Source organism: Eulemur rufifrons, chromosome 7, assembly GCF_041146395.1.
Source record: "Eulemur rufifrons isolate Redbay chromosome 7, OSU_ERuf_1, whole genome shotgun sequence".
NCBI lineage: Eukaryota > Metazoa > Chordata > Mammalia > Primates > Lemuridae > Eulemur > Eulemur rufifrons.
The window spans coordinates 226,421,272-226,438,589 of record NC_090989.1 but is presented as its reverse complement, the minus strand read 5'-3'; the positions used below and the strand labels follow the sequence as shown (position 1 = coordinate 226,438,589).

The window sequence follows — 17,318 nt, the reverse complement described above, 5'->3', positions numbered from 1 at the left end:
ATATGATAGATATTGTGCCGGGTATTTTGCATTCATATATCTGTTAACTCTCCCAATAAGGAAATCTTAATGATCTCCATAGTATAATGTGGAAATTGAGGCTTAGGGAAGTTCACTTACTAAAACTTACTAGAAAACTTAGTAGGTATTAAGGATAGCATGAGCATAGTCCACACAGATTTTCTGAACTTACAGGGAAATTCCTCAAAAAGAATAGTGGACTAGGAGATTATAGAGACTGACTTCTAGTCTTTTTTTTTTTTTTTTTTTTTTTTAAGATATGGGGTCTTGCTCTGTCACCCAGGCTGGAGAGCAGTGGTATGATGACTGCCCACTGCAGCCTCGAACTTCTGGGCTCAAGCGATCCTCCTTTCTTCCTTCCTCAGCCTCCTGAGTAGCTATAGGACTACAAGCTCACACCACCATGCCCAGCTAATTTTTCTAGTTTTTTGTAGAGACAAGGTCTTCCTATGTTGCCCAAGCTGGTCTCGAACTCCTGGACTCAAGTGATCCTCTTGCCTCAGCCTCCCGAAGTTCTGGGATTACAGGCGTGAGCCACTTTACCTGGCATCTTTCTCTCTAATTTTTAAAGTTGGAGCACATGGCAGGATGGCAAATAGGTCTTGCGTGTCAACTCTGACAGATTTGTGTCAGTTGCTAGAGAGCTGTGATGAAAAGGCTTTCCAATGGGAATGAGTAATGTGATTGATCAACAGTGTCTGCTGTGGACACAGGAATTGGGATGGCAGCATGGGGAACAGATTCATCTCTGGGCATTTTCTTAATGTCTCTGGGTTTCAGTTTTATCACCTGGGAAACAAGGTAAATAAACCTCACCTGAATCAAGATAGGAGCCTGACCAAGATGAAATCTTGATGTCCTCAGAAGACATCAAAACTTCTGTTCCTAGGTGCATATATTCCAGCTGATTTTATGCACGCTCTTCCATCCTACAGTCACAAACATCCATTTGTATACGTGGGATGGGTTGGGTAAGGGAACTCAACAGATTGAGTCATTGAAAACTGCTCCTGAGGAAGGCAGAGCTGAAAGCCTTTGACAGGAAGGATGAATCATTTACTGACACTTAGGGCTGCCAGTCATCACTGCCCCACCAATCATCTGTGAGTGGATATGCCTGTTTGTCTATGAATCCGAGGACTGTGTTTCCATGTCTGGGGTGATATGTCTGGGAGGCATGATTGTCAGATAAACGTGCCTTATCTTTTTGGTGGCTATTTGGGGAATATGAACAATGTATTTTTCTTAAAATACACAGGGTGTATTAATCCCAGCAGGAAGTAGATGGCATACTCAAGGAGTTTAATTAAAGAAATTTTAGTAACGATTCTATTTATGGAGGTGTGGTCAGGATGAAGGGAACCATCAAGGGTGGGGGAGATACTCAGGGACTAGCAGGAGTGGGAAGCCATTACCACGCCTAGGCCCAAAGGGACAACAGGAGGGAAAGGTGTTTCTGGGACCTGTGAATGCTGTGGTCAGACAAGAGGGCTACTTAACTGAGCCATGGCTGTAGGAACTCTGCCTGGACAGAGAGACGGTGGGAAGTAAACTCCTGGAATGTTCTCTGCTCGCACCTGCTGATATCCCACAGAAGGCTGGGAGCCTGTGAGGTACAGACATGGGAGACAGGCCCCTTAGGTCATGCCGCAGGGCAGAGAGGGGTGAACAGTGGCTGTGGGAGGACAGATGGAGAAGGTCCCAGCACACAAGAATAGACATAGAAAGCAGAATACGAAATTCACAGGCATTTTAAAGGCGTCATGTGAGAGGAGAACAGGGAGAGAAGGAAACACTGGGCTGTAGGGGCCACGTTCATCTTGATTTGAGGGGCCAGGGTATCAGCCTGGGAGAAGGAAATTTGGGGCTCGACAAAGTAAACATGTTCACTTACTTCCTTGAAGCTAAGATAAAAGGAGAGAAGCATTTTGACCCAGCTTGGGTTGGAAGCTTGAGAAGATGACGTGTATGGGCCAGAGCCAGCAGAAGTGAGGGAGCCCAGATGTCCCTCAGGGTGAAGACTGGGACCCACTTCAATGATGCAGTTGGTCCTTTCTGGGCTTTTTTTTGTTGTTGTTTCTCACACTTTGGAAGATTTTATTAATATCTTCTTTTCTCTTCACCAAAGGAGGCCATTCCAGCCTACCAATCAGATCAACAGTATCTATTTCCAATGCTGTACATATTGTCCTAAAAACCTATCCCAGCTTCTGGCCCAGAGGAGGGGACTGTCATGTTTTCTTTTTTTCCTTCTTGGTTCTATTTCTCCACAAAAAGCCAAATGCTCCTCCTCAGATGGCACCATGAGGGAAGAAAGGCCTACAGCTACATTGTCTAACATGGCAGCCTCTAGACACATGTGACCATTTAAATTTAAAATGAATTAATTAAAATTAAATAACATAAAGAAATTTAGTTCCTGAGTCACACTAGCTGCATTTCAAGTGCTCTATAGCCACACATAGCTGGTGGCTACTGTATCAGACAGTGCATAATACCATTTCCATCACTGCAGAAAGTTCTACTGGGCAGACTGGTCTAGATCCTTATGCATGGGGGATGGAGGCTGGCAATAGGATTCAAAAGCTTCTTCACCCATCTTCACAGAATCTTCTCCTGTGAAGAGAGACAAGTGACTCTATCTGGGTTTGTACAGTTTTCCTGTGTAGCCAGCAAAATAGTGATGATAATGATAATAGTTACTCACATTTATTAAGTACTTAACATGTGCCAGCTAGTGTGCTAAGGGTTTAAATATGTATTATATCATTTAATTACCACCACAATCCTGGGAGAGATAGTATTATCATCTCTATTTGAATATTGCAGAAACCAAGGCTCAGAGAAATTGTGATCACACAACTATTAGGTTACACCATATGAAATTGCCAATATTCAGCCATATGGTTTAACTTCATAATAAATGGCAGAGCCAGGTCTCCAACTCAGACCCAAAGACCATGTCAAGTTCAATGTGGCTAAGCCTTTGTTAGTGTCTACCTTAAAACCCACGTCATAGGACTTTTGAAGGATTAAGTGAAATAACGTTGGTTTTGTGCCTGGCATGCAGTGAGGCTCATGAAATGTTCTTTTTGTTTGAACTCCCTTCCATCTGTCAGTCTTACTTGGGAGGCAGTGCACAGCTGTCTGAGCAGATGTGGGCAGTGAAATCGGGACAAAGGCACCCACTCTCATTTCCTAAATCCCCTCCCAGGGACCTGGGAAAGTCCATCTTTGTCATCAAGACCTCTCCTGACCCTTCTCCCATCTGCCTCTACTTTCTCTCAGGGAGTCTCTCCTGCTGGCCAGCTCTGGGCCTTGAGCAGAGGGAGGGGTGATGGACATGGGCCCTTCCTGTTCCCCATGGCCCTTTATCGCCCAGCAGATGCGCTTCATCAACAAACCTCTCCCCTCATAGACCACAGAAGGAGCAGGAAGACTGGAGGGGGACAAAAAGAGGCAGCTGCTGAATTGAGCAAGTCAGGTGGTTATGTAAGCTGTGATCCCGACCTCTTGCGAGTTGCAACTTTGTTTGCTTGATTGTATCTGGCAAGAAGACCTATTCAAAATTTCTCTCTTTTATTTGGCAAGAGGGGAGAGAAGTCTCCCTTGGCTGAGGGGCCTGGCTGTTTGGTTTTAGGACTTATGAGTAATTTCCATTCATATGAAGAAATTTTGTCTCCCAAAAGCAATAGTATAGGATTGCCGGGTTTAGTAAATGAAAATATGGAACACTCAGTTAAGTCTGAATTTTAGATAAACAACAGTTTTGTAGCAGAAGTATGTACCATGCAATATTTGGAACACACTTGTACTAAAAGTTATTTGTTGTTTATCTTGAAATTCAAATTTATCTGGTACTATGGTTTCGAATGGGTCCCCTCCAAAATTCAGGTGTTGCCAATACCATAGAGGTGGGGCCTTTAAGAGGTGATTAGGCTATAAGGGCTCCTCCCTTCTGAATGGGATCAAGGCCCTTTTAAAAGAGGCGTCATGTAGCGTCTGGAGAGCTTGCCTTTCTGCCACGTTCTCCTCTCCTCTGGAGGAATCAGCAAATGGGCACCACTTTGGAAGCGGAGAGCGGCTCTCACCAGGCAACCAAACCTGCAGGAGCCTTGATCTTGGAAGTCTCAGACTCCAGAACCGTAAGCAATAAATGTCTGTTCTTTATCCATTACCCAGTAGTCTGTAATAGCCTGTTATAGCATCACAGACAGACGAAGAGACACTGGCATCCTGTATTTTATCTGGCAACCATAAAACAGGCTTACAACAGGGCTTCTGTCTACCCTTCAGGTGCCAGGTCATTGCTGCTGATGTGAAGAACGCTTGAGAGTAAGGGGGAGGGAGACGTAGATCTAGTTTGCCTGCTTCAGCCTGGTTTCATAATCATAGCTCCTCACGGGAGGGCAGAGTGAAGTGATTTAGACCTGTCACTCTCAAAATCTGTTCCCTGGGACCAGCAGCATCCGTATCACCTGGAACTTGTTAGAAATACAAATCCTTTGGCCGGGCGCGGTGGCTCACGCCTGTAATCCTAGCACTCTGGGAGGCCGAGGCGGGTGGATCGCTTGAGGTCAGGAGTTCGAGACCAGCCTGAGCAAGAGCGAGACCTCGTCTCTACTAAAAATAGAAAGAAATGATCTGGCCAACTAAACATATATATAGAAAAAATTAGCCGGGCATGGTGGTGCATGCCTGTAGTCCCAGCTACTCGGGAGGCTGAGGCAGTAGGATCACTTAACCCCAGGAGTTTGAGGTTGCTGTGAGCTAGGCTGACGCCATGGCACTCACTCTAGCCCGGGCAACAGAGTGAGACTCTGTCTCAACAAAAAAAAAAAAAAAAAAAAAAAAGAAATACAAATCCTTGAGCTCCATCCCAGATCTCCTGACTCATACCCTGGGGTCGGGCCCGGCACACTCTGCTTTAACAAGCCCTCCAGGTGACGCTGGTGCAGTTTGAGCACCACAAATTTAGACTCCAAGCAAGAGCGTTGGGGATCAGATGGCCTTGGAGTCCAGTTCCACCATTTATTGGCTGTGTGAACATGGCTGAGTTACTTCACTTGTCTAAGTCTCCATTTCTTCCTAAATTAAAAAGGAATGTAATACCTTATTTGGGGATGTATTAAAGAGTAAGTGAAGTTACATTCTATATATTCAACCCAAGGTGCCTGTCATTGTAAGACACACAAATTCTCATTTTGAATGACACAAGTGTAGGTCCAGTCATGCCCCGAGACAAATTTGGCAGTCTGCATGGCAAGCTCCAGTTTGGGGGTAATCTCTGTGTGCTCAGTTCAAATGAACCTTTAACTTTCAAGACTTTAATTTCCAGTAGCCTCATGGAGGGGGAAAGGAACTAAGAGGAAAAGGTTGCAGGGAGAGAAAGGACTGATTTCCTGTAGGCACTGGTTTTATAACCCACAGCCAGCCAGGGTGGAAGGCCACACTAACTTAATTCCTTTTGTTCAGTTCTTGGCCCAAAGCAATTTTCCAAAAGGCAGGGTATGCTTTTTTCCTTTCCTGGAAAGGAGAGGGAAAAGAGGCCTGAGGGTGGTGAGGACAGTGTAAGGGAGGGCCCCTTTCAGGGGGGACGGGATTTATACATTTAGGCATGTTTCACAGGTCAAGTGTGGGGGCTCCCATATTAAGTCTGGATCAGGGCTTCTCAAGTTGGGCACTACCGGCATTTTGGGCAGAGAATTCTTTATTCCAGGGCCTGTCCTGTGCATTGCAGGATATTTATCAGCATCTCCAGCCTCTACTTTCCAGATGCCAGAAGCCCCCTTTATCCTCCCTCACAGTAGTGACACTCAAAAGCATCTCTAGACATGGCCAAATGTTCCCTGGGGAGCAAAACTGCCTTTGTTTGAGAGCCACCAGTTTAGAGAATCTTAGAAAATTCCCACTCAATTTGCTATCATTTATTGAGCATTTACAAATATTATCTCCAGTCCCCACACTCACATTACAAGGTAGGTGTTATTACCTACATTTTAGGATTGAAGAAACTGAGGATCAGATGGTTAAAATCAATTGCCCAATACCATACAGCTGGGATGCTGGTTGAGATTGCTCTAACTCCAAAGCTTGTATAGTTCCTGCCATAACACTCTCTCTCTTTGGAAAATCAAGACTATTTTTCTTTAAGAAAATTCTTCTCAAGTCAATTCAAGTCCAAAAATATTTATTGAGCTAGATGCCATGAGAAGCTACAAGAGAAATCTAAGCTGTTGCTCCTCTCAAGTTTTCAACATCAGTGTCATTGGAAAGGTCAGACCCTCAAGTGCCACAGTTACAGAGCAATATGAGGCATTCGTTGGAGCCAAAGTGAGCATTTCTAGAGGTAGAACTTTGTGAACGGAATGCCCTTTGTGTATATCTGCTTCACGTGTCTTTTTTGCTGCCAATCATGATGATCAAAAGAAAGAGGGGTGGGTAATAAATGAAGCCTTGGAGTTCATGGAATCTACGAATCTACCAGCCACCTCTCCTACGAAATACTAATTCTCTTGCCGGGGGGTGGGCTGCGAGTCGCTTCCCGCCAAACACTCGGCCATCTTCTTTCTGGCTCTCTGCATGAAGTTCACCTGTCCCCTCTCCCTGCGTATGGCGGTATACTCATAAGCCTTGAGCTTGCTGTAGTAATCCGAGAACTTGTTGTAGAGGATGGAAATGGGCATCCCGTTGAGAATGATCCCAAAAGCGATGCAGAGGAAGGCAAAAAGCCTGCCCAGGTGGGTCTCTGGGTACATGTCTCCGTAGCCCACAGTGGAGATGCTCACCTGTGTAGGAGCAAAAGCAGGAAGGAATCGTTAGCACCATGAGGGAGGAGAAGAAAGAGAAGCAGGCAGGCAAGTGTCTTTTGTCTCCCTGCAGGTGCACGTGGGAAATGTAATGGCTGCCCACGGAGCCAGCTTTAGGAGGTACCAGAAAGTCTGCCTGTAGGACCTGTGTCCTGCAAAGAATACCAGCTGTGGAGCTGAAAGACTTCAGTTTAAATTCTGCCTATAACTTATGCATGTTCATATATACAACACAGGGGGAAATAATGCCTATTTGAAAGAGTTGTAAGAAGCATTTAAAATAACATTATGTTAAGTTCCTGGTGTAGAACATGCTGAGTAAATGTTGGTCTTTGCCTCACCCCCTCAGCTGGGGCCAGCTTCAGGACAGGGTGTCTCTGGGTTTGTCTACATGATGGAAGTATTGGAAAGAGCTTGGGCTTAGGACCAGTCAGGCCTGGGTTCGAGTCTCGACTCTAACCCTTTCCGGCTGAGTGACTGTGTGCAAAACATTCAGACTCTCTAAAAATACCACCAAACTCTTGGGATTCTTGTGAAGACTAAATAAGAAAATGAACATAAAGCACTTAACCCAGTACCAGGCACACAAAAGGCATTAAACTCCTCTACTGTCTTCCTCTCAACTTTAAAATGGAGGCAATTATACTTCTCAGAGTTGTTATGTAGTTCAAATGCGAGATTTTATATGAAGGTGCTTTAATTGCAAATGTCTGGAGAAACACTCTCATTATTTTTCGAAGGGACTTTTGTAGACATCACCGACCAAAAATATGTTCACCCCTGCATGAAATACTTCCCATCACTCTTGTCACATTGATTTAAATCCCACTAATTGGAGACTTATTTAGGTTAACAAGCTTCTGTTTTAAAATGCAGATACCCGTGGGACTAGTTATCTGTTAGTGTAGCCAGAGAAAACCCTGGGAAAATCCCCTGGGTGCTGTTTTTTTATGCTTCATGTACTCCCTTTGATCCCCGGGCTATTGGTTAAATTACCAAAAGAAGCCTTTTCAGCAGGGCTGTTACTTACAGTTGTAAAAAATTTTGCATTGCACAACTCCAGGGGGTGCTCTTTGCTTCATGGATTTGTGTAGTTCTTGCCACAATTTTCCTGTAGATGGCAGTAAAGCGTACAGAGTCACCCTGTTGACCCACGCTGAGGTGGCCCTTTACCTTAGGAGTGTAAATGTTTTTGTTTTGATGATGTAAGGGTTAGTTTGAACGCAGTGTGGTTGGTTAGAATGAAATGAAGTGAGCCAGCTGGGCTAGTGTGGGGGGGGGGGCTGATGCGAACCACAGCTCCATCTTGCCCGTGGAAAGGGAAAGGATGTGCTTCCTCTTTGGGGGGGCAGATAACACACCACCTCTCACTGCTCCATCTCTGGTAAGAGACCTGAGAGGTGTGCTGCCATTTCTTGCAGTGGTAGAACACAAGCATCAAAGAGGCAGGATGGTGTAGATGAGGTGACGGAAACAGGGAGCACCCTAGACGTAGTGGGTCTAAATCCACTTTTCAGCTGAGTGAGTTGGGCAGGACATCTAAATTCTCTCTGCCTTAGTTTTTACTTTTGACGTGTGAAGTATCTATGTTGCAGGGTTGTGACAGGAATTGAAGGGGTGCCTGGCACAGGGTGCGTGAGCAGTAGTATTAGTACATATATCATGTAGGCAAACCCACGGATGTCCTGTCCTGCAGCTGGCCCCGGCTGAGGAGAGGCAAAGACCAACATTTATTGAGTACATTCTACACTAGGAACTTTACCTGTGTTATGCTTATTAGACCCACGGGCTGTAGAATCAGGCTCCTCCCTGACTCCTGCTGAATGCCAAGTGGGGTGCCCTCTGGCTCTACTATAGCATCTCCTTTTCCCAACTTCTGGACCAAAGGGGTGTGTGAAGCAGTGATATAGTGAGGTCGTGGGTTAATCTTCAAGTCTGCTTGCACGTGTCTATCTTGTCTTTGGTCACACCGGCAGTAGAAGAACTTGAGTCTGATCTCTGTCCAGGTGTGTGCACTGAACAATAGCTTTCATCTGTCACTAACATCAGTCACACCTCTGTATGAACATTTAATTCAGCTCGATTTTTCCCTAGAAGAGGCCTAAAGGGAGTTTGGGTATAGAAGTGAGTGGCAGGATGGCGTAGTTGTAAAACATGAAACATCCACAAGAGTCCAATGCACAGGCCTTGGAGGAAACCAGTCATTCAAGGGTCCAGGATGTGGGGTGGGAGAGGGCGGGAGGACACAGGGGAAGGAAAATAACTGAGACAAAGTGCTGATTTTAAACTTTTGATCAATCAATCCCCACACTGGCTTTGCTTCACCCTCAACTTCATTATTTATTTATTTATTTTTGGCTGAACTTTGAGTAAAAAGTCAAAAGCAAAGAGAATTGGCTTAAGGAAGAGTAAATATTTGATGTGCATAATATGGTCCAAATATTTTTGTATATCTTGGATCTCTATTTTTGGAGAAAAGATCTCTTCTGCTAGAAGACTATGTGTGACTGGTCCTCAAGAATTCGTTCAAAATGTACAGTTAATTTATGTGTTGTCTGTTTTGTGGACAATTTGATTCAAGGAGTGATCTGTTTCTTCCCCATTTGCTCAGGGAGGAACTCAGGATTCCTTGGCTTTAGGGAACTTTTTCTCCATGTTCCACAGGCCAAACCATTTCTCCCTAGATGGGCATTAAAAACTGAAGGCTCCAGATTGACCCAAGTGACCTCAGAGTGAGTTCTCACATTAGCAGCAGTTGGGTTTGGAAATGTGACCAAAATTTCTGCAATCCGTCTTAATATCCTGAAAAAAACTGGCTAGCTCAGCAACTCTGTAAACTGGAAACTTAACATTCTGCTGAAGACTTACATATTTTCCTTAGCCTTGGGTCTCAAAGCCAGAATGTGACCTTTCCCTAGCAGCTCACTCCCTAATCAGCAAATCCTGATCTGCCAAACATTGAGATCAAGCATCAAATTTTCCTCCAAAACTTCAGAATACTTGGATTTCTCATGTAACAAGAAATCCTTGTTTTTCTCTTAACAAACTAGGTATAGGTTAAATCTTGGCACCCAGTAGTCTATGCATCTAGGTATTGTGATCCTAGGGAATAAAAATGATTTATCAAAATAATACCCCTTCTAGTTTTCCTAAAGGATTGGAGGTAGTGAAGATGAACCCTTCTTGGCTGAAATTATTACACACCTCAGTGAGTCCTGTCCTTGAAAGGATTCAGAGTCAAAGGCTATACTTATCCATGCCACTGTTGCAACAAGCATATTTGGAATTCCTCTCTTGGATTATAATCTGCACAGAAAATTCAGTGGCAAGACCTTGACACAAGTGGCCATATCTCCCTTGATGGTTAACTCTAGGTGCCAATCTTAAACTCAAGTGTCTTGACTATTTTAAAATACTGAATCTAGCCTCAAAAAGGTAACAATTTAGCACCATTACAAAGAAGCAGATGGACATGTCGCAGGCTCTGAAGGTAATTCCTCGGTGGAATTCAAAGAATGTTTTGATTAGTGGAAGCACTGTTAGAGTGAGGTCATGGGTGACCATCTTGAAGAGAGCAACAACCCTCATCTGTGTATTACAATTCTGACATGTATGTAAATGGTATGATAAGGAAGAGGTGTGCACAAGCTAAAACAAAGCCATGAATGCAAGTTTGAGATCTATTCATCTATCCACAGAAAGGTACACAATAATGATCCTTCCACATCCTCGGCTTACTTGGTACTTCCCCTGCCCTCTATAATTCTGTCATGTTCCACTCAAGTCACTGGTGACCAGGAGAACAATACTTCAAAGACACAAAAGGGTATCACTCTACAATCAGGAATCTACAAGATCAAAAGTTCTAACAGTGCCTAAGAGCCTTTGTTCCATTTATAGCTCCTGTGCTATTTCTGAAGGAGTCAGGAGAACTCGAACACCTTCTGTGTCTGCTATTTACCTGTTGTCTCTCAGTCCCAAGCCTGATTCCCTTCTGTACTCTTTCCTGTAATTCTGCGACTGGGAGTATGCAAACCACTTTTCTCAGATCCCCTTGCCTGCTGTCTTCTTGTTATGCTCTGCCAACGAGAGACACTCGATGGGAGACTGGAAGGTGGGATCAGGATGTAAGGGTCTCTCTTGCTGCCTCTGGTTTCTGCCATCATTTCTGCAATAGCAGTTGATAGCTATGGCGCAGGCATTGTTTTGGCACTCCTGAAAGCAACCTCATGGTGCCAACTTAGGAGTCCTTGCAACAGCTGCCCAGAGGCTGCTGCTCTGTACACTTATGTTGTGGTAGCACTACCTTCTCCCATTTATTCTCCCCATTTTAAGGCCAGTAGCTATTCTCTGCAGTTACCAATCTCTGGATTATCTCAGTTTCCCCTTTTTGCTCTTCCAGTCTTCTAATACCCATCTATTTCCCTGTATCAAATTCTCTGTTTGAAATACTACTGTGGTGTCCATTTTCTTGACTGTAACCCAACTAATTTGCCATCCAAATGGATCTCCTCCAAGCAATCAATCAACAAGAATACATTTCAGTGATCTTCTGTCCCCTATTTGCTAGGAAATGATAACATACTTTAGGAAACCAAAGATGGAACCAACGTCTCTGGGACACAATTATCTGGTGCCTTAGCTGAGATAAATTTTCTGAGAAGTTTTTGCTAGTTTTTGAAGCAATGAGTTCATGCTGAAGTTTCCTGTTTGGTTTCTACAGCTTTAACTTGCTCTGGATAGCTCAGAAGGAAATGGTTTGTGTACCGCACAGGGAGCCGTGCCACGCATTTCCCACCCCCAGGCAGCCAGAGAGCCCCAGAATGACTGGAGCTGCTCCAGGCGTGGGCCTGTTTGCGCACTCAGCAGCTCTCCCGTGATGGAACAGCTGACCCTTCTGTATTTTTCACAGTTTCTCTCTCTTCCCCAGGAGAGAAGGAATCATTTCTGTTTTATTTCCCCCCAGAATGAATCTGGAAGCAAAGGTTATTGCTTCCATGTGATGGAGACTATCAACTAGTCATATATAGTAGCTTCCATTTATTGCAGACGTACTACAGGCTAGCATTTTACATATGTTTCCTATTACATTAGTACACACAAATAACATCCATTTGACAGACAAATAAGATGGGTCTATCTTATATCCTAATGCATGAGCCTTTGCAAACATAAGTGTCCATGAGGGATTTGTTTTGCAGCTGTAGGAAAATTCACAACAATGTAAATTACTGTATTCCTCTTAAAACCCTTAGTTGAATTATAGAGGAAGGTTGTAGAATCCTTGGCATAGAAAGAGGAAAGATTTTTAAAAGTAAGTCAGACTTGAGGTTGTCTGAAAGCACTAAAAATACATAGAAGAATGGATTAAAGAATGTCTCTAATGTGGGGTGAATATTCAACAAGGGGAAAAATTCTGGAGTGGCAGAAGAAAATATATTTTTCTTTACCTCATCTCTAAATTTTCAATTTGTGAGTATATGTTTTCCAATGTTTATAATACGTCTGAGTAGTAGTATATTACTACAGTAGAACAATTGTATTATCAGACCTAATTCTTTCTGTCTTCCTGTATCCAAGCTCCTTGCCAGATAACTTTGCAGTGTTTCCTAACCTGCCCCACTCCTTGACCAAGTTTGGCCACGTGACTTGCTTTGGCCAATGGGTTGAGCAAATGACTTGAACAGAAGCTTACGTAGTATTTGTGTGACTGGGCTTGCACTCTCCCTCTTCCCCTTTGCTCAAGCCATGGATACATGGCTGCTATATCATTGGGGACATGTGGCTTAGTCTCTCCCTTCATGCCAGCTGACCAGCAGGCATGTGAATGAGTGACAGTAGCTTCACAAATGAGAAGAGCCTTCTAGTTGAAAGTAGACTAAATGCTGACTTTCAAATTCTTAAGCTAAAGAAATGCTTGATGTTTTAAGCCAATGAGTTTTGGAGGTTTGTGATGCATAATTGTTGTGGCAATAACATCTAATTCATTTATAAGCACATTTTTCATGAATATGTGCTCAAAAATTATGAGATGTATGATCAATAAGATACTTGGAAACCACTGGATCAGAGTTACTTCCAGGAATCCTCTTCTCAGATTTTTTTTTAAGTTTTTGTTTTTTTTTGAGACAAAGTCTCATGCTGTTGCCCAGGCTAGAGTGCTGTGGCGTCAGCTTAGCTCACAGCAGCCTCAAACTCCTGGGCTCAAGGGATCCTTCTGCCTTGGCCTTACCAGTAGCTGGGACTACAGGCGTGCGCCACGACACCTGGCTAACTTTTTCTATTTTTAGTAGAGGTGGGGTCTCACTCTTGCTCAGGCTGGTCTCGAACTCCTGACCTCAAGCGATCCTCCTGCCTCAGCTTCCCAGAGTGCTAGGATTACAGGCATGAGCCAGTGTGCCCAGCCCATTCACATTATTTTGACAGTGTTCTTTTCTCTTTGTTCTACTGAGAATGAGGACCCTTAGTACATGTTATGCAGTATAATTAGAAGCATAGAGAAGAATTGGATTAATAACATCAGTCTTGGGGAATAGACTAACTCTAGAATATTTGAGGGGAGTTGTTTCTATTGTTTTCATAGATTAGTTTAGAAATAAATACAAGTTATCAATCTTATTTGTAATGAATTTTACTGGTCTAAATCTGAGAATAAAATGGACAAAGGCCATTAGTAAAGGGTAAGGTGGGTAAACGCAAAGGTTAGAATGTGCAAAATTTGGCCTGTGAAAATAGTGCCTAGTAGAGATAATGGCTACAAAAGAAAACTCACCTTATTAAAAGCAATAATTGGTAAACTTTGTTATTGATAAAAACCTGGTGATTCAATTTTTGTAAAAACTTACGGAAAACATTGATTTTGAGTACATTAATTTCAGTTAACATAAAAGGGATAATCTGAAAATTTTAAACTTCATTGTACATTAAACAAAGCAGAAAATGGGATCAATTGGTATTCAGAAAAATTTTAAAACAAAATCCAATATTAGTAACATAATTCTTATCAAAATATTTATATTAATATACAAAAGGTTAAAAAAACTTTCGTGGGCAAAGCTGTAGTACCAATGAGTCCACTAGGTCCAGTGCCTGTGTATGCCAGCCTTTTAAGATATTTGGATGAATGGAAATTTGACTCTAAAACTTTGTATTATATCATCAGCATGTGGATTTGCTCTTTTGCCTTCCTGCTTTAGTCACCTCCAAAGTAAATGTCATTTGCTGGGGACAAATCATCCTTCATGAGCTCCATCTGTACACACGGTTTATCTACTATGGGGATGACCTTTCATCACTTGGAATATGATCAGAGGAGCAGCATTGCGCTGGCACATTTGGAAGAGCCTAACGTCATCCTGTCACTGCAGAAAGCTCACAAATCCTGGTGTACACATAAGCTTTCCGATTTCAAGGGAAGGAAGATTCACTGAACTATGGACCTCTACAGGTCCAACCTCCTCTTTTAGGAATGAGAAAACTGAGAACAGAGAGTGAGGCTTTACAGTTAATTATTCAAGGTCATACTTAATTATTGGCAGATCTGGCATGAGAATCAGGTTCTCTAAATCTTCCATCAGGCTACACTACGCTGATAGTAGCCCTGGGTTGGTTTGTCTCAGAAGTTCACAACAGACTGCTGGTTCTGACAGATGCAAAGTAAATGTTGAAAATATCTACTTTCTAACACGGGAAAACTGGTCATAATTGCGTAATGCTTTAAAGGCATTACAAACAATCTACTTAAAAGAAAAATAAGGAAACGATACATCTAATTCTTTCCTATATATGCCAACTTAATCATTGATCTGGGAAGACCCATTGTGCATGTATTTCCAGGGATTCGTCTAGCATACTAGAAATAGATATTTGAGTAAATGGCATAAATTATTATGAAAAGGCAAAGATAAAAATACTAAGAAAACTATGATAAAAATAACTAATACACCCACTGCATGAATTAAGCAAGGCATGCAAAAGAACTAAAACCTGAAAGAGACAGTGCCTGAGTGTGGAAAGGGCAAGGATTTTGGAATTGGACAGGTTTGAGTTTCCTGGCTCTGCCACCTCTACCTGTGTGTCTACACTCAAACTCTCTGTACCTCAACTTCCTCTACTGTAAAACGGGGCAATAATATTGGGTCCTGAAAGAACTTTAGTGAAGTTGGAGCAAGTTTCAGTTTTAGATGCTTCTTTCCACACTCAGATTGGACTGGGCCCACAGGCCATGGAATTTCAGTTAGGGTCGACATTGTTCAGCCAGGTCTCATTTCATTTTCTGTGTGAATCTATAGTTTCCTTCAGAAATGGAAGCCATTTCTACTTTTCCTCTTTAAAAAAATGATACTCATAACCATCTCACAGGGTTGTGATGATGAAATGAGATAAGCTTTATAAACCATTTAGTACACTGGGTGTTCAATAAATGGTAAATAACAACAGTAATGATGATGAACCCTCCTTTAAACTCTGCCTGTCAGTGGTTTAAGACTAAATCTAGCTTTGGAGATTCTTAGGGCCACGTCAAACTCAGTTACAGAGATTGTCTCCAGGACTTTGACGCTCACTGCCATTTTGTGAGCTGCACGCAGCGACTGGGGAAATGGTCAGAGGCCAGAGCCGATAACCAAGGAAAGGGAGGAACAGCTTTCTGCCGGGATGGGGAAGAGGAAGGGAAAGCCCAAGGTCCTGGGACTCACCGCGGCCCACCACCAGGAGTGGGGGATGCTGGTGAAGTTGGTGCCGGGCATATCGTGTTCCACGGAGTAGACGGCCGCGGAGAAGGTGAAGATGCCCATGGTGATGAAGAGCATGAGGCAGCCCACCTGCTGGTAGCACTGGCGCAGGGTGAAGCCGAAGGCGCGCAGGCCGGTGGAGTGGCGCGCTAACTTGAGGATGCGGAAGATGCGCATGAGGCGCATGATGCGCAGCACCTGGCCCACCTTGCCCACCCGGCCCATCGTCTGGCCGTGCTGCTGCTGGTCCTCGCCCGTGAAGCACTCGAGCAGCAGCTGCAGGTAGAGCGGCAGGATGGCCACCAGGTCCACCAGGTTGAGGGCGCTGCGCACGAAGCGCCGCAGGTCGGGCGTGGAGGCGAGGCGCAGCAAGTACTCGAGCGTGAAGAAGCCGATGCACAGCATCTCCACGTGCTCCAGGATGGGCCGCAGGTCTGGGTCGCCCGCGTCCTCCTCTGTCTGGTGCTGCTCCTCCTCCACGGTGTTGAGCGCCAGCGCCACGACGGAGACGAGTACGAAGAGGCTGGAGGCCACTCCGATGGCCTTGGCGGCCACTGACGAGAAGGGCTTCTCCATGAGGTTCCAGAGGCGGCGGCGCTGCGGGCCGTAGAAGCGCATGTCGCGGAAGAGCTCCTCGGCCTCCTCGGCCTGCGCCTGGGCACGCAGCTCGCGCTGGATCTTGAGCTGGTCGCTCAGCTCGTCGCGCCGCTCCTCGAAGCAGATGCGGCAGCAGCGCGGCGTGTACTTGAGCCGCACGCCCCAGTAGCCCAGCTCCTCCAGGAAGCTGCGCGGGCACAGCCCGTCGAGCACCAGCAGCACCCCGGAGATGTAGAAGTTGTAGACCAGCTGGAAGACCGCCGGGTCACGGTCGAAGAAGTATTCGTCCGTCTGCGCCTCGTAGTCGTCGCACAGGCTTAGCTGGCGACTGCGGCTGGTGGAGGTGGCCAGGCGGCCCAGGCGCGTCTTGGGGTAGCCGACCAGCTCGCAGTAGTCCAGCTGGTAGCTTTGGCCGCCCACGTTCACGTTCAGTGTGGACAACTGGGCCGGAGGGTCGGTGAGGTCATCAGGCTGGGTGGTGGTGACTTCCTCTGGCTTCTGGTCGTCCTTGGCAACGTCATCCTTCCACTCATCCTCCTCCGCCCCATCCTCGTCCTCCTCGATGTAGTAGTTATAATTGCCCTCTGTCCACGGTGGGATGCTGGCCTGGGAGCCTGAACGGCCCCCAAAGGAGCAAATGCTCCTGCGGTGTTGGCTGCCCCCTTCTTGGGGCGCGTCCTCACTCTCTGTACTATTCCAGGGCCTGTAGCTCCAAGACCTTCTCCTCTCGCTGTTCTTCAGCATAGCTGAGGGAGGTGGACCCCTTGCTTTTCTCTCCTGGCTGTCGTAGGGTCCCTGGCCTGCAAACGGCCTCTAGGAAGATGGATCACGTGGCCTGCACGATCTCGGAGAGAACACACTGGACCGGTATACTTAGCGTCCTAGGCATTGCCACAGAGCTGCCAGACGGCACGCGAAGTCTGAGCACAGGCCCAGAGGGCTGCTGGCTGCTCTAATCTTGCTGATGGGGAAGATGCAAGTGTTAGGAGGGATTTAGAGCCTCTTAGCCCATTTTCTCTCCCTCCCCTCTGTGACGTAGAGGATGATTATGTGGTCTTAAATCTCTAGATAATCAGAAGGCAGTGGAGATTATTGCTAATAAAAATGTTGGTCAGCCTTGCTCTTAGGAAGTGCTCAGTGTCTGTGTGCTGAGATGAAA

The 17,318-nt window shown here is 45.0% G+C and overlaps 1 protein-coding gene across 1 annotated transcript; it reads right to left on the bottom strand.

Moving 5' to 3' along the window:
- Nucleotides 1-6,195: 6,195 nt before the first annotated feature.
- On the bottom strand, nucleotides 6,196-17,063 carry KCNV2 (potassium voltage-gated channel modifier subfamily V member 2). Its single transcript, XM_069474173.1, has 2 exons — nucleotides 15,527-17,063; nucleotides 6,196-6,809 (listed from the first exon to the last, which is right to left on the bottom strand). Exons 1-2 carry the CDS (start codon nucleotides 16,901-16,903, stop codon nucleotides 6,528-6,530), a joined length of 1,659 nt encoding a protein of 552 aa, XP_069330274.1. The 5' UTR covers nucleotides 16,904-17,063; the 3' UTR covers nucleotides 6,196-6,527.
- Between the last annotated feature and the right edge of the window lie 255 nt (nucleotides 17,064-17,318).